General features: G+C 35.2%; 1 protein-coding gene across 2 annotated transcripts in view; it reads left to right on the top strand.

The window, feature by feature from the left end:
- The first annotated feature begins 1,093 nt into the window (after nucleotides 1-1,093).
- sema3e (sema domain, immunoglobulin domain (Ig), short basic domain, secreted, (semaphorin) 3E) overlaps nucleotides 1,094-22,832 on the top strand; it is a 52,097-nt gene continuing 30,358 nt past the window's right edge. For both annotated transcript variants that reach the window (XM_051135175.1, XM_051135176.1), the window contains exon 1: nucleotides 1,094-1,543. In XM_051135175.1, coding sequence (XP_050991132.1) covers nucleotides 1,438-1,543 — 106 coding nt within the window. In that variant the 5' untranslated portion in view covers nucleotides 1,094-1,437. The remainder of the gene's footprint in view (nucleotides 1,544-22,832) is intronic.

Here is a 22,832-nt window from a genome sequence, read left to right on the forward strand (position 1 = left end):
AACCACAAATGCTCATCCTGCACTAGTTCGACTTAACGCATTACATAAGAAAGGTCACGTGTGACGAAGGCAGAAGAACCGACCTACTGTTTACAAAGCAAACATGCAAAGAAAGTCAAACGCCCTTTACAAAAAAGGTAAAACAACAATGTCAGACGATCATGAAGATGGAGGAGAAAATGAGATGGAGTTTTTCACCCTACCCTACCTTTTTAAACTGGAGTACACAGATGAAGAACTGACCACAAGTGACCTTTTCAACATGATTACGCAATGCATTGCAGAGCTAGTGCAAGATGAGCATTTGTGGTACCTTCAACCCTCTGATTTCCATTCCAGTCCACTATATGGAGAAAAATCCTGGAACGTTTTCCTCAAAAACCATTTCTTTTCAGTGGCTTCTCTTGCTTTTCATAGTGATATTACTGCCAGTTTATCAGTAAGTGACAATTTTGTACTCTTTGACTTAAAAGAGTGCGTATTCGCATGTTGGATGGAAATCAAGGGAGTGACAGAGTTTTCATTTTTGGATGAATTATGACTCGAATTCATTCTCATTCATAACCCTGGTGTCAGAACCCTGATTGATTTATTTAATGTTTGGACAAAACAATGTTGCTTCCAAAAAAAACATTTAAAAAAAATGCATTTATCCACAAGTCACTCATAATTACCTTCATTTGGACATGTGCATAAATAAATGTATTGTATATGGATTTTCTGGGGAAGAAGTGTTTATATGACACTGATTTCTGATTAATTATGCCATTTGCCAACTGTCTTATTCAGATCTCTGAAATTTCTAACATCCAGTTGCAATAACCGCAATATGATCGAAATCCAAAATGAATTTACAGATGCATGTAAACATGGCCCCTGAGATGAGAACAGAAGTTCTTCATAAATACAGGAGAACGCAAAGGAGGAACTAAAAGATTGAGATAGACAGAAGGAGGGAGTGAAAGAGGGGTGGGGGTTGATGGGAGTGTTTGGCTGTTGTCCATGTGTGCAGCAGGGGAGTTGAAGCAGTCAGGAGGGGAGAGAGGGCTGGCACGTGGAAGGGCAGTATTTCACAGAGAGAGAGAGAGGAAAAAGAGGAGGCTTCTTCTCATTAGAGGAGGTGGAAGCTCTCCAAGATCAGTGCGCTTGTTGTCTGACACACGCTCGCGCTCACACGTTTTTATGAGTTTGAGGAATCCATCGCCTGTGGTAAGAGTGACAGGAACCGTCAGCCAGGGTTGAGTCACAGCGTTGCACACGATTTAGACACTTTCTTCACAGTGGAATCCACAGAAGCATCAGTGAAGTGAGTTTAGGCACTCTCGGCTCTGATGACAGCAAACTAATTTACCAGCAATTCAGTCAGTCAGCGGATGGATGCTGCTCGTGGAGGATCGTAAGAAGTCAGTGTGAGACGTTTGAGAGGAGTGTGTGAGGATGGCATGGGGCGTGTGGACCTTCATGCTTTGCATGATATTATGGATCTGCTCTGCAACTCAATCAACAAAGACTGTGTATCCAAGATTACGACTGTCTCACAAAGGTAAGGCAACAGGTGTGCGTGGGTGTCTGTGCAATGCTTAAGCATGAGGTTCAGTCAGATTGAAGCTGAAAATGTGATTATTTTAGACTAAAATTTTTTTTTGATCATGCCAATACAGCTCTTCCAAATGACTTTATACAGGTTAAGCATATTTATTAACACTTTCTTCCACTGGTTAATTGTTTTAAAGAATTAAACAAGTAAAATTATAATAATTCTATATTATTTATTTAATGGTATTATTTAATTTATATGTATTTGTTAATATTTAATTGTTTTATAGTTACTACAACACACTCTCATGGCAAATTGTTGGTAAATTAGTAGTTTTGTTTGTAAAATTTAATACAATTTAATGTGCACAGTTTTGTATGATCTAATTTTTTTTTATGTACGTTTATGTAATATGATTTCATACAGCCTCACATTTTGTACAGTTTCGTACAGTCTTCATATGTGACCCTGGACCACAAAATCAGTCTTAAGTAGCATGGGTATATTTGTAGCAATAGCCAAATATACATTGTTTTTGGTCAAAATTGTCGATTTTTCTTTTATGCCAAAAATCATTAGGATATTAATTAAAGATCATGTTCCATTAAGATATTTTGTAAATTTCCTACTGTAAATATATCAAAACTTAATTTTTGATTCGTAATATGCATTGCCAAGAACTTCATCTGGACAACTTCAAAGGTGATTTTCTCAATATTTTAGATTTTTTTGGCACCAGATTCCAGATTTTCCAAATATTGCCCTAACAAACCATACATCAATGGAAAGCTCATTTATTCAGCTTTCAGATGATGTATAAATCTCAATTTTTAAAAAAAAAAACCAAAAAAAAAAAAAAAAAACGTTTTTTTCCAGGGTCACACATAACGATCTCATTTGTACAATTTGGTACTTTTTTCTTCTTTTTTTTTTTTCTGGAAGACCTTGACTCAAATCATTTAAACGTATACAAATTCGCCAAAACGTATAGATACCAATAAAATAATATACAAACCCCTGGTTTCACAGACAAAGCTTAAGCCTAGTCCTGGACTAAAATGTGAGTCTGAAAGAAAATGGCACTGGCCGATCTTAAAATACGTCAATTTCATTGTTATGTCTCAAGATGCACAGCAGTATTGTTTTTTTCTAAGCGTTTATAAAATTAGTCAAATATCTTAATTGAACTATGACCTAATCCTGGCTTAGTCTAAGCCTTGTCTGTGAAACCGACAAAATCTTATTAGATTAGAAAATAGATTTGTTTTTATTTATTAGTTATGCTTTTGAGTGTGCTACATATTTAATCTGTCAGAAAGTCTGTGTGAATGACAGTGAAGTTGATTGTAGATGTGCGAATGATTTGGATGAAGTCTCTTGTGCTTCCATAAATACATCTGGATTTTCTTTTATTTGTGTTTTCCTCACCGTTACGGTGGTTGAGCTTCTACAATGTGGTTTTCTGTCAGCTTAAGCGGTTCACTGAAGGAATGTCAACTGTTCTTTTTTACCATGCTGGTCTCTCATTGGCATGTTTACAGTGAGGGATAGATGGGGGCATCCTTTGTAGATGAACACCCTAGCCTGAAGCAAATAGCCCAAGCTGCGCTCAGTCTTCCTCTTTGATCAAATGCAGTGGAAACTGTGTCATATAAAAATCCACACCCCAGCACTGGTCACGGTCGAGAGTCCATGTGGAATTTAAATGCATTGTAAATCAAACCAATAAGTCTATGATTTATCTGCTCGTGGAAACAACACTTCTCCTTTGAGAAAACACTGGACAAAGGTTTTAGACTGAGGTGTGTTTAAGTGGCTTTTCTCATTAGATTTGTCATAATATTGATTCTCAGTGTCACATTCAGTGGGTTGAGTGCATAGCTGCTGGCAAACTTGAGTAAATTGTGACTGACGTGAGGCGAAGGAACCGGCTGGCAGCAGGGGAAATATCCCAAGGCAAAGATAAAATGTGGAATTTCTTTCCCAATCCTCTCAATGCCATTTTTCTCCCCGTGCTTTGTTTTTTCCTTTCCCTTTTTTAATTTATGATTTAAAACTTGATTTTTTTAAGAAAAATGTTCTACTTGATGTGACCTGAAATGTTTTTTATTGTTGCCAGGTTGTTATATTCACTTAATTGGTCATTATTTAGATTAGTTTTGGAAATATATATATATGTATATATATATATATATATTTTTTTTTTTTTGAGATATTTCCAGTTTTGCTCTTCTGTTTCTGTCATTCACTTGGTGTTCTCTGCGTGTCTAGACTGATAAAGTGTTCTCTACTCAGCAGATGTAACATTTTTGCATGTATCCTATCATTATGGAATGAAAAGCATGTATGCTTTCAAATTTGAATAACATGAAGACCTCAGAAGTAGTTGAGGCATTTTTGTAGACCTTGGAGCAATCACAGGAGGTTGACTTGTGGTTAAACCCATGGGATGCTCCTCCTAAATTTGAAAGATGTCTTCAATTATAACTCAAATTAAAACCAGTAGTCGATTTAATTAAATATTGCCCTGTTCTGCCAGCGGCTGAATGTGTGATGTGCAAACCAGGGTGGGAAATTTTTTGCTTACCAGAGACAGTGCTTGTTGAATGCCCAATTTACCAGACTGTTAATTATAAAATTGGCTTCACATCTGAGTCATAGTCTTTTAGTCCTCAGAGTTTTTTAGTAGCCCAAAAAAAGACATTAAATGTGGGTTTAGTCTCTTTCGCCCTGTTGACTGCTGTGTAGTCTTGCAACCTTTACAATTTTGACCTTTTGTGCAGCTTATTCTGGCCAAGAGCTGCCAAGATGGAAGAGACTGTATATCAGACATAATACACATTTGGTATATTAGTATTTTTGTTGTATAAAAAATAAAGAATAAATTCTATTGTTACTTTCTTTGTACTTTATTTTTTATGTTTTTTTTTCTTCTACTTTTTTCCCCTGTTTTAATCTACATCATTTTTGTCAAAGGGCAGTCCATGATGTCTTACAAATTAGGGGTCAACCGATTATCGGCACCGATATTAAGCATTTTTAATGTTTATCGGTCATTTAAAAAAAAACGATTTGCTGCATTTAAAGAACATTTGTCAAAGCACTTGTTATTCTTAATTTTGACATTAATTTTTACACCAGACATATATATTAGTTTAAATATCGGTTATCGGTCTACTTCATCTACACTACCAGTCAAAAGTTTTTGAACAGTAGGATTATTAATGTTTTTTTTAAAGAAGTCTTTTCTGCTCAACAAGTCTGCATTTATTTAATCCAAAGTACAGCAAAAACAGTAAAATTCTGAAATATTTTTACTATTTAAAATAACTGTTTTCTATTTGAATATATTTTAAAATGTAGTTTATTTCTGTGATTTTAAAGTTGAATTTTTAGCATCATTACTCAAGTCACATGATCCTTCAGAAATCATTCTAATATTCTGATTTGCTGCTCAAAAACATTTATTTTTATTATTTCAAAAACACCTGAGTAGATTTTTTTTTCAGGTATCTTCGATAAATAGAAAGTTCAGAAGAACAGCATCTGGAATAGAATTTTTTGTAACATTATGAATGTCTTTATCATCACGTTTTAAAGCATACTTGCTAAATAAAAGTATTATTTTCTATAATTCATATATTTCTATAATTTCTATAAATGTTTCTTGAGCAGCAAATCAGCATATTAGAATGATTTCTGAAGGATCATGTGACTGGAGTAATGATGCTGAAAATTTAACTTTGATCACAGGAATAAATTACATTTTTAAAATATATCCAAAAAGAAAGCAGTTATTTTAAATAGCAAAAATATCTTACGATGTCACTGTTTTTGCTGTATTTTGGATTAAATAAATAAAGGCTTGGTGAGCAAAAGAAACTTCTTTAAAAATATTAAAAATCTTACTGTTCAAAAAGTTTTGACTGGTAGTGTACTTTATCAGTATCGGCATCAGCCCTAAAAAAAAAAAAAAACATCGCTTCTACCCCTATTATAAATCACCCACTACATGAACTTTAAAATAAGGCAAAATTACCTAAAAAGTATGTGTTAATTTTCTAGTGCTAGAAGTTCATTTACCATTGTAAAATTGTAACACTGAAAATTCTATCCGAGGATTTTCTGTCAATTTAATTTTTAATTTTTTAATTTTTTTATGAGAGTGGTGGTTTATATTACAGTGTTACCACATTTTACAGTATTAATCAATAGGTAGTATTTGAGCAGAACCTATAATTACAATGGTATGTTGTTTTAAAGGTAGTGTGGTAGTGTGGACTTGCTTGTAGCAACCTGTGTTCTGTATGCTCTCGTAGAGCATATTGACACGCTTATCAATATCTATAGAGCTTATGTTTATCTCCTCTGTGTATTTTATGAATGCACCTTTGTTTCCAGCTTGACTAGAACAAGTAGCTCCGGTTATTACATTTCAGTTCATTGCATTGAACAGCTCTTACAGTGCAATGTTTCTCAATGAAATCAATTTTCATTTGTGTAGGCAGGAAAGTTTGTTTGAGTAGGATTTCTTTAAGCTTCAAAATTTGTTTCTATAAGCAGTATCAAACCTCGCCTAGGGTTTGACACACACACTAATAAAAGGACAATGTGAAGATTGGATGTTCTGTTGGGGTTCCAACATTTGCGTGATGCTAACCAAGTGGAAAATGATGTTCAAAAGGGAATTCGCAATTCAAATTTAAGGGCAAGGTGCTGCTCTGTTATGATTTGGCTAAGCTTTGCTTAAAGAAATAAAAATTATCTACAGCAAATGCTAATTAGGTGTAAAGCAAGCTTATTTCAAAAGACATGTTCTGGCTTCATTGTCTAACAGCTGAAGCAACAAGTATTCAGCTGGTTTGTAGGTGTTTGGGTGGGATTGTGTAGGTGGTTGCACATATTTGATATTTATTTTTAGATGGCTTTGAGGGTTTAATCAGGCTAGAAACAACAAAAGTGAGAGTTAAGAGATTGCGGTTGAAATAGGTGTAATTAGTAGGAGCTACAACTTGGTAAAAGCGATTATTTGTTATGAGGGATAATAGCGCTGCTGTGATTTCAGGCATGAAAATTGCCAACCACATCCCAAAGGTGCATTCCGAGCCTTACTGGCACCTTGATTACATGCAGGTATATTTGAGAGCGATTTCGAATCATTTAGCGGTGCGATTGTACTTCCTGTACCAGAGGGTCCAAGGGGCAACACGTTGAGCACATGATCTGCAAGGGTTGTATATTTATTCGAGAGTGAATTCAGTTTCAATCTACTCTAAACATTATTTCAAAACACTTCCAACTGGTTCTGGAGTGTCCGACCCCGGTTTGAGGTGATGTCACGCTGTTAAGACAGAGTTTGAGTTTCGTGCATTAACTTGTATAAATAAACCATGCTGGCTTCGGAGCGGTATTACTGAACAGTTACCCCTTGCAAAATTTCAACAAGGAGCCCCCAAAAAGCTCTCCAGAGCTTTTAGCCCTTGTCCCAGCTACTTATAAAGAGTGTCAGTTTCTTATCCCAAATCTATAGCCGTTTTCAAACATACAAATCCTGGTGGACCTCCGCTTGGTCCCAGCTATCATCACTTATATAGATGTTCGTGAACATTTCATGAGTTTTTTTATGAAACAACCCAAACATATAACACGGTCGCCCCCTACATCACTATAAATGTGAGAAAAGAGCCGTATTTTGAGCTCTCTGACACTTCAGTACTGCCAAATAGGCAACATACTTCAGTTTTGCCATGTTATGTGGTCTGTAATAACAAGCTCAATTCCATCGTCAGTCATCACTAAATGACTAATCACAGTTTGAGCGCTCTAAATCGGTTTTTCATCACCTTTTACTGCAGAACATGATCTTTAAGTTTTGAATTCAGCCTTGGGATTAGTTTTACAGAGCTTTTGGCTCTCAACAAGGAAGACCAAGGTCTGTGTTTAATTTTTATATTCTGCTTTTAAATTGACAGTATAACAGGCCATTAGACAGCTCACGTTGCGTTTAGGCTCGGGTCATAATCACTAACGTGCTTCTCGAGTCTCGGCTGTAGTTTTAAACCTACCTCAGTGCAGACAACAAGGCTCGTGTGCTCGGATGACTTTAAATGAGATTGCCAAGGGTTATTTTCTTTTTTGTTCAATGGGGGGGATTTTATTCCCAAACGGAAGACTGTTTTTGTAACATTTAGAGTAAGATGTCATTTTCAAATGTAATATTTTAGCAATCCACATTATTTCATATGAAGGTTTTCATGGCTTTCGTTTTTCTGTACATTTCTGTATGCCGTCCTTGTGTTATAAATTGGGATAATCCAGTCATTACAGCCAGCTTTACGTCTGTCATTAACATTCGCTTTCGCTGATTGGATTGTGAACGGATCACTGAAAGCATTTGGAGGTGGTCTGGAACAGATGCTGACCGAATTTAAAAAGATATTTTGCCAAGAAATGAAAATTCTGTCATTTATGCAATTGCATGACATTCCAAACCTGTATGACTGACTTTCTTCTGAAGAATATATAATATTGAGGATATATTCTGAAGAAAGTTGTGGTACGACCTGTAGGGCCCTATGATTTCCGTGATGAGGAAAACACGGATGGAATCATGGAATCCAGTCATAAAAATGGAATTTACTGTATAACACGGAATGTCACGGAATTTGCCAAATTTTGCATGGATAAATCAAAAGTAGGTCAGTACACTTACATCAGACTGTGATGTGGACTAGTGTCTGTAAATATTAAGATGCAAAAAGACTATTTAAATATGAATCCTGCCGATCATTTCATATGCAAACATAAACTACTTCACAGCAACCCGTTAAAATTAAAGTTTGGTTTAAGTAAATAAAAAGTTTGGTGACTGTAATATATTACTTAACAAAAATGATTATTAAAACATTATTTCAAAGGAGTATTTACGAGAGAAATTTACCAGAATGTATTTTTTGGAAAAATGTAAATACACAGCACAGTGTTTCTGGGGAAAAAAAAAAAAATAACAATAAATAAATAAATAATATATATATATTTATATATATATATTTTTTTTTTTTGAAATCAATTAATTTGTGATGCTTTTGATTATTCAGAAAGTTCAGGAAATCACAGAATGTGGTAAAAAAAAATAAGACTGAATTTGAGAAAAAAATAAAACATGTTTCATAGGGCCTTAGAAATGTCATGATATCATGATTTTTATTTTAGTATTATTAATTATACATGATTTTTGATTAATAAAATGGACAGAGTCCAGAGAAAAAAAAAAAATAATTAAATGGGAAAAAACGAAATTTGGAAAAAAAATCAAATGGAATTTGGGAAAAAATAAAATGGAAATCATAGGGCTCTACACATGGAAAAGAGTCAATTTCCAAATAGTCTTAAATGTCTTAAACAATAGTCTTAAATTCAGATGTAATATGTTATGGAAGCACGATTTTTGATTTTTGTCAATATCCGCTATGACGACATTTTGGCCAATAACCGATACCGATATATTTCCTTTTATTTTTTAAAACAACACCAAGTCTCTCCTGTATGGAAATTATAAGCAAATTATTATCAAGAACTTATATGTTAGAATTAAATAAACAATAATGAAGTTATTTTATAATGCCAGTACACTGAAGCTTTATAAAATATCAATATATATATTACACATTAATGAATAAATCATACTCATGATTTTATGACATCAATTACTGCTTTAGTTAATCAGAATAGTCTAAATGTTATTTGTGCATTTTATATTTATTTTTTTAGAAGCAGGCCAACAGTGTTATTGGCATCATTTTCATTTCAGGCCGATGCCGACATTTACATTTAAACATCCATTATCATCCAATAATATTGTGCATCCCTAGTAATAGTCACCTATTTGTCATTCCAAAGGCAAGTTTTGCTTTGAGTCCACAGCACATGAAAGGAGAGAAGGACTTATACAAGCAAATCTCCCACTGTTTCATCACCCAGTCATTGTATCCAGATAGCGCTGCATGTGATTAGCTGGCCTGCGGGTCATTGCGTAATTAATGATGTTCTTTGGAGAGTTTGCTCTGTTCTTGCCTCCTCCTACCTCTCGCTGTGTTTTTCTCAGTAATTCTCCTGACGGTTCCAAAAGGTCTGTTTACCCAATAAACCCATAATTTCCTTTCTAACGGGGCATCCGAAGAGTCATCATGGAGATGGGTTCTTCGGAGACAGCAGGACGGGAAGGAAGAAATCTTGGGTTTTAATAAACTTCACAGTTAGTACAATCAGTGCTGGACAGCAAGTCTACAAATGGCCCCAGAGAACAAGGGTTTCCTTGACTTAAAGTGGCTTTAGTGAATGCACATTGTTCTCTGGACAATCTCCAAGGTCAGGTAATTTACAATGAATCTATCAATCAGCTTGTTTCCCCACATCAAACAACCCGAACGACCATTTTCAATAAAACAATGGCCTGGAATATCATCAGACGTTCAAGGATGGCGGCCCATTCTTATCTTTGATATATTGTACTCTAGTGAAGCAGAAGATGGTTTTCATTTGGATGTGCTCTGCCCTTCAGCTAACGCTCTTTATATTAATTTCACTCGCTTTTTGTCCCTTTGGCATTCATTTTAGAATGGCTTTGTAAAGATGGTGTAATTTTATGTCATCCTGTAAAGCTTTCAAACTACCGTTTGAGAACCATAGGGTCTATAAATGATTTCATACTTTGGTTGAAAATTGCTTGACCTCTTTTTTGGTACCCAGTAATCCTCTACAGACTTGTCTCTTGAGGCATTTGTGGCAGTTCTTGTGGGAGGACGTTTGAGCAGAGCTAATCGCCTTATATCTGTAAGTGAATTACGATGTGACATTACTCAGGAGATCTACTTAGTCAGGTTTAATCTACTCCGACTGACTGTCCAAGAATTATGATGTATAAATGTCGAGGTTTATTGTTATTTAAATCTTGAGTAGTAAATTTAGATTTTCTCTCTCATGTTGTCCAAGGCTCCGTCAAGGTTAAATATGAGAAAAATGTTTTATGAACTGAAATCTTTGGCATCTTTGAGCCCATCGGCTTTGGGTGTTAAAAGGCTTCTTTTTCCATGGAGTGAGCGAGCGACAGGACCTAATGTATCCAGCACTTGTGTGTTTTGAGAGTTTTGTAGCTCTTAAATGTGAGCGGTTATTCCAGGTGGGAGGAAATTATAGGGAATAAAACCATGGAAAGCCCCTCAGTTTGTTTTCAAAGGATACAACTTAAAATGTGTGTTTATCTCTGTACATGCCAAGACATTGAGCAGAAAGAGTATCTTAATAAAACATTCAGACAGTTGAGGTGAAAAAGTGAAAAACTCATAAATATAATATGAAGAGATGAGTGTTTCCTGTAGAAATGCTAAGAGCGGTTTTGTTTTAATCACGTCTTTTAAAATGCCCTGTGAGGGCTGATTCACCTAGCAGAGTTTTAGAAGTAGGAATTTTTTTTTCTTAATCTAAACATTCATGTATCAGATGCATAGGCTATTGATTGATAACAATGTTTAATTAATGCTTTAGATAGCTACATTTTGATTATTTAAACAACCAGCACATCTGTGGAAGCCCGTTTCCACAAAAAAATGGTGATTGTTACTTTTTATCTCACAATTCTGGCTTTTTTCTCACAATTGCAAGTTTACATCTTCCAAATTATTATTTTTTTTTAGAAATGTATAATATAAACTTGCAATTGTGAGTTATAAAGTCAAAATTGTAAGACATAAACTCCCAATTGTGAGAACATATAAGTCTTTTCCCCCTCAAATTTGGACTTTATAACTCACAATTGCGATTTTATGTCTTAATTCTATTTTAATTCAATATTTTAGATTAATTTTATTCAGAATTGCGAAAAAAAATTCAGAATTGCAAGTTTTTATCTCGTAATTTTGACTTTCTTGCAATTGCGAGTTTATATCTCACAATTCTGAGGGGGAAAAGTCAGATTTGAGAGTTTAGGCTTGTATCTTGAAGTTTTGACTCTCACAATTGTGAGTTTGTATCATTTAATTCTTATAAAAAAAAGTCAGAATTGCTAGAAAAAAGTAAGAATTGTGATATATAAACTCGCAATTCTGACGTTTTCTCACGAATGCAATTTTATATATATTGTAATTCTGACTTTGTAACTCTCAATTGCGAGTTAATATCTCGCAATTCTGAGAAAAAATCTTAATTTGGAGAAAAAGTAAGAATTGCGAAATACAAACTCACATCTGGAAAAGAAAAAAGTCAGAATGGTGAGTTTTTATCTCATAATTCTGACTTTTTCTTGCAATTGCGAGGTTATATTTCACAATCCTGAGATAAAAGTCAGATTTGAAGTTTAGGCTTGTATCTCGAAATTTTGACTTTCTCGCAATTGTGAGTTTATATTACGCAATACTGAGAAAAAAGTCAGAACTCTAAGAAAAAAGTGAGAATTGCGAGATACAAACTTGCAATTCTGACGTTTTTCTCCAAATGCGAATTTGTATCTTGCAATTCAGATTTTTTTCTTGCAAATGCGAGTTTATATATGCGAGACAAAAATCTGAATTGCAAGAAAAAATAAGAATTTTGTGAGGAAAAAAAGTCAGAATTTTGAGTTTATACCTTGCAAATCACAATTCTATTTTAAGTCAATATTTTAAATTAATATTTTTCAGAATTGCGAGAAAAGTCAGAATTGTGAGATATAAACTCCCATTTGCAAAAAGAAAGTCAGAATTGCAAGTTTTTATCTTGTAATTCTGACTTTCTCGCAATTGCGATTTTTATATCTCACAATTCTGAGAAAAGTCAGAATTGCGAGATATAAACTTGCAATTCTGATGTTTTTCTTGCAAATGCGAGTTTTTATCTCAATTTTGAGAAAAAGTAAGATTTGAGATACATTTTTCTTGCAAATTGCGAGTTTGTATCTCACAATTCTGAGGAAAAAAAATCTGAATTGCAGGAAAAAAGTAAGAACTGCAAGACACAAACTCACTTTTGCAAGAAAAAAGTCAGAATTGCGAGCTTTTATCTCATAATTCTGACTTTTTCTTGCAATTGCAGGGTTATATCTCACAATTCTAAGGAAAAAGTGAGAACTGTGAGATACAAACTCACATTTACGAGAAAAAAGTCAGAATTGCGAGTTTATCTTGCAGTCTGCCTTTTTCTTGCAGTTGTGAGTTTATCTCAATTCTAACAAAAAAGTCACAATTGCGAGATAAAACCTTTTTTTTTTTTTTTTTTTTTTTTTTTTACATTTTTTTTAATTCAATAAGAGAAATGGGCTTCTATACACATCTGTGCGTCAAACCATAAAAAGTGGATTCATGTTAGAAATGTTGAAACCCGTGACACTGTAGCTTGTAACATGATGTATCTGGCCTTGTTAAGCACAATTATTCTTCTATTGTGCATGTATACTGCATGGACAGCAAATGTTCCTTGAACACAGTTCCCTTGCTAAAAATGTCCAGTTCTACAGTTCATGTTTTTTATTATAAATGTCTTTTTTCTGGCAAACTTGCAGAAAGGCAGCATGAGGAAAAATTAAAAACTGACAAAATGCTATTGAAATCAGTCAGTCACTGCAGGATAATACATGACAAGCCAAATCTAGCAAAGCGTCCATGTGTCTCTCCACAAGCCTCCTGCGGTCCACAGCATGTTTCATCAGGAGAACCCGACCTTTGTCTGCTGAGCTCCGCCTCCTAGATGACTGACATGCGTTTTGTGTTTGTGTGCTTGACAATTTGCTATGTATCAACACATCATGTGTCCTAACAGGTAATTGAAGTGTATCTCATAGCCACTGTGGAATCGCCAGTAGCATGTTGTTTTAGTCAGTGCTGATGTTTGAAATCAAAATACCTGTCTGTCTTTGTTAACTTGATTGGCAGGTCAGAAAGACATTGGCCCTGTGAAAGGGGGAAGCAGATGGGGATTCCCCTACCCCCACCCCACCCCCACCCCCACCCTTCCATTTTTTTTTTCACGTGCGACGTTTGATGGGTCACACTCCTCTTCTTTTTTTCCATACAGAGCTGAACTCCATGAAGCAAACATTTTTTTTTCTTTGGTCCGATCATACTATCACTGAAAACTCTCATTCAGCAAACCCCCATTTCGACTGCACGCTCAAGCATCGCTGAGATTGTTTATGGAAATAATCTTTATCTACGTTCTCCCCATCTCATATCTTCACCCTTAACTGAGTGTTGCATCTAAATGTGGAGTCAATGTGCCACTGTTGCTTTAAACGCTTTGGTAAAAGCTTTAATGTCAACCTACGTGCTATAAAGCACAGACAAAACACTTTGCAACGTGCTCTATCTATAAAGAGCCATTGTTTCATCATAGAGATGAAATGAGAGCATGGAATTAGAAGATATTTCCCATGACATATTTAGCTGATGAAATGTCTAGATAAATGTTTGTAAACAAATGCAAATAAAAAAAGCTTTATATGTGAAGTGTATCTAAATGTGTGTTTTGCAACCAAGTTTACTTGCATAATATTATACGCATAATTTATTATTTTATTTTTTATTGTATTTCATTTTGTAATTATTTTATTTTGATTTTTTTAGTTCTCTTTTTTTTTATTTTATTTCTTTTATTCCAATTTTTACATTTTTTATTTTATTTTTTGGAATAACAGGCGCTAGTAAAACATGCACAAGAAGACCAGATACATCTGACCATTGTTGTCTTTATAGGTTAAAAATGTGCGTCGTGTTAATACCTATGTGTCGGATCTGTCAAGTGCATCGGTCAATGTAATGATCTGGTGTTGTGGTGCTTATATGGGCAAACCGAGTTTAAACCTGGCTTGTTTCACCTCCACATTTCATGTTTTTTTCATGTTTTGTTGAGTGAAGGCCAGATTGATGTTAGCCAGCTTCACTTCCTCTGTACTGGTTCATTGAAGTATGACAGCTGCAATTTAGCATAGGTTGAAAGTACAAATAACACGAGTCAGAGCGAATCATATGTACATAATACACAATGCGGTAAGAACCCTTTAATGTTATTTGAGGCCCCAGGTCGCACCACCTTTACAAGGCCACACCAAACACAGAACCTAGATCAGGGACATCTCCCTTCAAGCCCACCCACGAGAAACAAACCCCTCTAAGTTTTATATTTAATTTTATTTTATAACTATGGAATTTCAAGTACAAAACAACGTGTATTGATTCATAAAAGCAGCATTTTGATTGCATTTTGACGTTGGTTGCTTATTATTGAAGGATATAGCCTAACCCAGACTTGCAGTCTGTCTGGAAGAAGGCAAAGATCATATTCCCAAATACAGGATAACCCTTACGATAATTACTAGGGTTAGCAGGTTAACACAGTCAATATGCTGTGTTAGAAGACTTAAACAAAGTCTCTCAGTCTTCTGCTCAGAATCAGATCTTTATAGTAATTAGCTTTGGCTTTTTTCCTCCTCATTGACTGAAATAAAATGGACTCCTGTTCATGCAAACAAGTCTGTCTTATACTACAGTGCGTAAAAATATGATTTATGTAAAGTTCATCCGTCAGGGGGTCTACAAAATGACCTTTCCTGTTAGACAAAAGACTCAGAGTGACAGATGAAAGAAGGAAGCTCTTTTCCTTCCTAGGATGAAAGCGGTTCCCTATCTCCGATAGCCGATAGCCCCTCAGCAAAGAGAGTAAACGTCCATATCCGCAATCAGCCTATCAGCTCTCCTTAAATCTGGAATCTTCCAGCCTCTAGAGTCCTCTTTAGGGAGAATCAGTACTTCCTTAGACCTGCTCGCCCCGGGTTAGGTTCAGATGACTTAGGCAGAGGAAACAGGTCTTTAGTTTGGCTTACGGGGAAATACAGCCTGTTCAGCACATGGGGATTTGGATTAGAGAGAGATTGGGTCATTTCCCTTTCAATAACCGCTTTTTCAATTTTATTAGCTGACAGGCCTGAGAATGGGATTGACAGTGTTTCCTGTGAATAAATGCAGTCACTTCCTGACTTAAAAGCATTGGGGGACCCATAAAAAAACACTTTCACTTACAATCAGAATTAATAGCAATAGCATATACATGCAAATCATTGTTTATCCATTAGTTCTGTTCTTTAAATTTGCTTGAGAGTCAGCATTATGAGAGTCTTATTTGTGTTTTTCGCACTAGTGGTGGATATTTCTCAGTAACTCTCTCTGCAACAGTGTAGTTTTACCAGTAGGTGATGACAATTGATTGTCTTCTGAGTGAGTATGAATCACCAAATGAATTAATTCGAAACACTTTCAGGAACGAAACAAGTGGCTTTCTTTTTGTGCAAGTCGTTGAATCATTTGCTCAACCAGTTTCACAGTAACCCTTCGACAAACAAATCAGACAGGAGAGTAGATTTTAACTTTGGTGGACTTAAACTTGAGAAACTGAATTGACGTCTTTCCGTGGTTGTAATAAAGTACATTCTGATATTCATTTTTTTTCATGCTTTAAGTAAAGAAAAGACGATCGGTTCACGTGTCATTGATCTAATAAGGCAATACAGTGATCTGTCATGACACATAAAAGAGCCACAAAACTTCTTTCAGATGAATTCAATCAGTGTTATATTAAAAATTATCCTGGCATTTCCAAGCTTTAGAATTGCATAGACAGGTGTTTCTCTTCATCAGTCCAAAACAAGTCCAGTAAAGTGCATCCATCCATAATAAAAAGTGTCTCACACGACTGGGGAGTGAATAAAAGCTTCCTGTAGCGAATCGATACATGAAAAATATCCATATTTAAAATGTAAGAATCACTTTAATTTAACATAAGCCAACTGGTCTTACACGGAAGCCCCTCAGGGCGGATGACATAGGACTTCGGCATGTGCATGCGCCAGTGAGTCTCCCACAAAGCAGCATTTGTTTACAGGAACAAAGGAAGCAAAGCTTCCTTAATTTAGCAAAGGAAAACCAGTCTCCTCTTGGTTTATATCGAAATCCTTCGATTCTTTTCATTTTTCTTTACAAAATCTATAATATACAAGATATTTTTCTTACAATAATGCATCGATTCACTACAGGAGGCCTTTGTTCACCCCCTGGAGCCGTGTGAGGCTTTTTGTTTATTATGGATGGATGCACTTTATTGGACTTCTTTTGGACTGATTAAGAGAAACACCTGTCCATGGAATTCTAAAGCTTGAAAATGCCAGGAAAAATTGTTAATATATCTCTGACTGTATTCTTCTGAAAGAAGGAAGTCATATACACCCAGGATGCCTTGAAGGTGAGTAAATCATGGTCTAATTGGCCTTTTTTTGCATGAATTAACCCTTTAATTCAGGAACAAAACAAGTGACTGTCTTTTTGTGCAAGTCGGTGAATCATTTGCTCAACCAGTTTGATTAAAAATGCTGTTAATTCAATAACGCTATACTGTGTGTTGTTCAGAGATCCAAGATTAGGGGTGGGCTATATGATCAAAATCTTTTTTAACGGTAACAATGTATATCACAATATAGTAATTTTTGCTTTAAATAAGATCTTAATGATATCAATTTTTGATACTATAGAAATTTCATAATTCTTGTCACCAGTGTCAATATCACAAAAACAATACTAGCTTAAAAAAAAAAATCACTTACGACAAGTAAGCGGTGATTATGATGACAAAAAAAACAGTAGAACAAATAAATAAGAAACTGTATAAAGTAATCAAATGTGTAAAAACACTGCATATTCTTCACTCTGTAAATTAAATATATATTTCTTCTTATTAAGGTTACAGAAGTGATTTAATCAAGAGCAGTGAGAGATTTTTCTCTTTTGTTGTTTGATTAACATGAATTACAGACAGCAGGAAATGTAGACTGCTGTCACTTTAAGAGCTGCCCAGCTCCAATATACTGTTACACATGTTATCTTTCTCAACTGTTTACTTTCACTTAAGACTTAAATTACTGTTTACAAAGAAACTTGACGGGCATTTTGACACATACAAATGCGTATTTAACCATTCAAGACCAATATAGCAGCAAAAATAACTTCATGCATTCATGTATATAGCGAAAGGATTTCTCTTTCGCTGCTGATTGCACTTAAACAGCCTACAATAATTTGTTTTTAAACTGCAGTGCTTGAATACTTATTGTCTGCACGTGTTTTTATGACCACGTAGCACATTTTCACTCACATCACGTGAGTCAAAAATCTTTACCAGCTGACAAATTTCAACCGGTTAATCGTGTCTACTGGTATATTGCCCACCCCTATCCAAGATGTAGATGATTTTGTTTCTTAACTGGAACAGATTTGGAGAAATTTAGCGTTACATCACTTGCTCACCAGTGGATCCTTTGCAATGAATGGGTGCCGTCAGAATGAGAGTCTAAAGTGTTTATAAAAGCATCACATTAAACCATTTAAACCATTAATTAACATCTTGTAAAGCAAAAATTGCATGTTTGTAAGAAACAAATCCATCATTAATAGAAATGCAAATTTATTATAGTGGTTGAATGGTTGTCTTTTTCACCTGATTTCTTCCCCCACCCCTTCTCTGATACCTAATGGTATGACCCTTGCCAGGTCAGGGTCACTGCGTTAATAACAGCGAGAGGTTAAAATGCTCGTTGCCTCTGGGACTTCAGGATTATTTTCTTGGCTTGCGTTGGGACATGTGCAATTTGCTGTTTGTTCTAGACGTAAGGTCTCTTTTTAAACATTATGACCCTGTATGTCTTTTCATTGTGGTTTCTGCTGATTAATGAAGTATATTAAATAAATATTTATGGTGGATGGATCCTCCATGTGAAACATCACATAGAGGCCCGTCAAATCAAGAGCTACGTCTGGTTTTCTTTCTTTCTTTTATCTGTCTCATTTATCTTCATGACCGAGAGGCCAAACCCATAGATTTAGAACGGAAAGAAGCTCATAATCAAAATGAATGGAAGAGGCCTAGTGGAATTGATTTCATATATTGAACACGTATAAAACAAAATGACAGGTCGAATAAACATCAATAGAGCAAAGACCTTGGATTAATCAGAGTGAATGAAATGTGAAATTCTTCATCCAGTCTGTTTGTTATTTTACTGTATATAAGGTCAGGGAACTGGAAGTGATTCCTCAAGGCATTCAATGATTTGTTTCATTTAACACACTCTTGGTTCTTTCAATACGCCACATGGGCACCGCAAGTGGTGAAAGGTGCTTGACAGTTGAAAAGTGATTATAATTTGTAACAGCTTAAAAGAAATTGTTTCATGGGCTTTCAACATGATGACACCCTAAGGACATCTAAACAAATGTTGCACTTGGTCTGGTATTTTTCTTAGCTGGTTTAATAATAATAATAATGATAATCTTTCTTCTTCATTGTCTTCTCATCAATGTTATTTATCTTCTTTCATCTTATTCATCCTCTTTGTTTTCTTCTTCATTGTTGTCCTCTTTTTCTTTTCCTGTTATGTAACTTCGTAAATATTGGTTCATTTTATGTCACAATGTTTCGGGAATCCTTTCTCAAAGTCCTGAAATGTTTTTAAGATCTCAAATAGCAGGTTTTCAGTATTGTCTTGACTTTTAGACCCCAGTGTAAAAGAGCTGAATTGAGGTTTTAGACTGACATCCAAATGAACTTGAGCACTGGGGTACTTGTTTTCATGTTTTTGAGTATACTAAGGCATTTCTATTAACCGCAAGACTCATAAACATAATTAAAGACACGTTGAGTGTCTTTGAGAAGAACTGCTCTCAGACACTAAAATGTGATCAAAGTCTGCCTCTTCAAATGTCTGTCTTTGACCTTGTCGTTCTTTCCACTTTTTTTTATCCCTCCCACTATCATTTCAGTAATCCAGTTTTATCCCTTATCTGTCTGTCTGCTTCGCTTATCTTCTTTCCATACATGCTTTTGCCCTTCAACTTTCTAAGTGGCTCTTTTAAAAGACTAGTGCATGCAAAATTGAAAATTTACTCCCCCTTATTGTATGGCTTTCTTTCTTCTGTGAAAAACAAAAGAGAATTTTTGGTCTCTTTTTCACACTTATGATGACTGGGGACTGATGCTTTCAAGCTTCTAAAATGACACCAAAAATTTGTGCATACGACTTACAACTCACCCCTAGGTCATCCAAGATGTTCATGTCTTTCTTTCCTCAGTCAAAAAGAAATTAAGGTTTTTGAAGAAAACATTCCACGATTTTCTATATATAGTGGACTTCAATGGGGACCAACAGGTTGAAGGTCCAAATTGCAGTTTCAATGCAGCTTCTAAGGGCTTTACACAATCCTAGCCGAGGAATAAGGCTCTTATCTAGCGAAATGATTTGTCATTTTCTAAAAAAATTAAAAATGATGTAGATTTTGATAATAAAGGTGAAATAACAATGTCGGATGATGTTGAAGTTGGAGGAAAAAATGCAATTGAGTTTTTTTCACCCTGCCCTACTCTTTTTTCGTCACCGATGAAGAGCTAACCGTGTGTGTGCGAGATGAGCATTTGTGGTTAAAGTATATAAATTTGTATTTTTCAGAAAAAGACTGATCGTTTTGCTAGATAAGACCCTACTTCCTTGTCTGGGATTGTGTAAAGCCTTTTGAAGCTGCATTGAAACCGCAATTTGGACCTTAAAACCGTTGATCCCCATTGAAGTCCACTATTTGGAGAAAAATCCTGGAATGTTTTATTATCAGGAAATTTTAGTTCTGGAGTGAACTAATCCTTTAAGCGACTCTAAGTAATAAGATAGATTTGTGTGGTGAAAACAGTAGGGCTGCCCTCGACTAAAGATTTTTCTGGTCGACTAGTAGTCGTTCATTTTAAGCATTAGTCGACTATTATTTGCACGTTTATTATTAAATCATATAAATCATAATAATGAGCCTTTAATTGCCTACATAGCCTAATAAGCACTTAAGCGCAAACAAAAAAGCAGATATAATAATTAAGAATGTATCAGGGAAAAACAGCGAGTAGACTGCATTACCGTTTTAATAATTTATTGATAAACTAGTGATTTCAAATAGTTTCTGTGCTCACAACGTCCCAAAGAGAAATAATTTTTATTTATTTACATTTATATTTTTTTTGTCTGACTATCTGGGAGTTAAAGGGTAGGATTATAATTTTTTGGTAGTATTATATCACATTGTGAGTGTATAGTCGTTTCGAAGTGACACGCTCAAGTTCACAGAGACCGAGACGGCAGAAAGCGCATCCTGTTTGCCAAGCGAAACATTTCACTTTTGTAAAATGGGGGCATCTTCCTTTCCAATAAGCTATAACTTTTTAAATTTCATCTGTTTCACTGTATGCTTCATAAGAACCATTTTTGTGCTTTTGGACCTTGTCAGCATCAATCCTTGTGCACTTTCATTATATTGAAAAAAGTGGTTATTCTACAAATATGCACATTAAATGAAAGAGGAAGTTGTACGGGTTTGGAAACTACATGTAAAGCCATCAAGTAATGGCAGAATTTTCCATTTTCTGCAAAATTGTTCCTTTTAATACTTCTCTTTTAATTTTTTTTTCACGTGTCATTGAACTCAACCAGTGTTCAGTTGTGTGTGTGTGTATCAACTTATCGATGAATCTGCCTGCATCTGTGTGTGTTGGGAGGCTGCCATTTTTCAATCTTAAAGCAACCAGAGAGCATTTAAAATGAAAAACACATTTTGTCATAGGGTGTGTATGACTGGAGGGCCAACTCACACACGCTGAATAAATCAGAAGGTCAAGACCATTACGAGGGCAACTCCCCACGGAGCGACCCAACGCACACACTCAACGTGCTCAGGAAATCTGTCATAAGTCATTGACATCACATACCTTGATTAATCATATAATCCAATTTCTCTCATATCACGATTCAGTGAAGCAGTGCATCTTTGTCTGATTTTGGTCATGTATGTGTGCTGTTTAATCCTGTTCCAGCCACTTGACTTCACTCTGTGGTGGAAAGAAATGCAACAGTAGAGTAGAGATTGGAGTCATGAACTTTATGAGGGTCCAACATACATGTACACCAACATTCGAAAGTTTGAGTTCAGAAAACGTTTTCAGAAATATTTCACAATATTACTTGTTTGATAAAATCAATGCAGTCTTAAAAGATCTGAATGATTCATTCACAAATGGGCCATTACTAATTCTCTTATGAACTTCAAGGGTTAGTTCACCCAAAAATGAAAATGCTGTCATTAATTACTCACCCCATGTTGTTCCAAACCCATAAGACCTTCGTTCATCTTCAGAACATTTTTGATGAAATCAGTGAGGTCTCTCACCCTCTCATAGACAGCAAGGGTACAACCACGTTCAAGGCCCAGAAAAGTACCAAAATAATCGACAAAGTACTTCATATGACATCAGTGGTTAAATTGTAATGTTACAAAGCTACGAGAATACTTTTTGCGCAAAGAAATAAAAATATATGAACTTTTTTCCACATTTTTATCAGCGCCGGCGCTGACCCATATCTGGCGTTATTTATTTATTTTTTTAATAATACTTTAGTATTCCTATGCCATGAGAACAAGAGACACACATTCATGTGAAAGGAGAAAAAATGTGTTTTTTGATTGTTCCAAAAGATTTACATATAATGTAAAGTCATTAATAAAATGGGAAAAATTTGGTTTACGTTGATCCCACTTTTTCTTATGTATATGGTATTTACCTAACAAAATAAGCAATTGTATAATATGTTCTTTACAATTCAAATTTTCATTTTCTGTATAAAACAGCGCATCAAATATACACATTTTTATCATACATTCCATATCCTTCCACGCAGAGAACGACCCACGCTAATAATCCGGGTCAACGCTGGTCACACGCATGAGTCGGGATGCTCTCGTGAGCGCGCGTTCACAGGTGATGCAGTCGAGCCGAAAATGTGGAATAAAGTCGATATTTTTTATTTCTTTGCGTAAAAAAAGTATTCGCGTAGCTTCGTAAAATTACAGTTGAACCACTGATGTCATATGAACTACTTTGCCGATCATTTTGGTACTTTTCTGTGCCTTGACCGTGGTAGTACCGTTTATGTCGGGGAGGGCCAGAGACCTCTCAGATTTAATCAAAAATATCTTAAATTGTGTTCCAAAAAAGCGAACGGGTTTGGAACAACATGAGGGTGAGTAATTAATGACAGAATTTTCATTTTTGGGTGAACTAACTCTTTAAGCGCCAAAAGTAAATGAATAACAAGGTTTTTTTGACACTTAACGTAGCTATTTTTATGAATTTAGAAAACTTGGTTTATGCTTTTATGGTGCTTTAGTATTTATTTTAACAAAACAATGACAAAATG

This window comes from Labeo rohita, chromosome 18, assembly GCF_022985175.1.
Source record: "Labeo rohita strain BAU-BD-2019 chromosome 18, IGBB_LRoh.1.0, whole genome shotgun sequence".
NCBI lineage: Eukaryota > Metazoa > Chordata > Actinopteri > Cypriniformes > Cyprinidae > Labeo > Labeo rohita.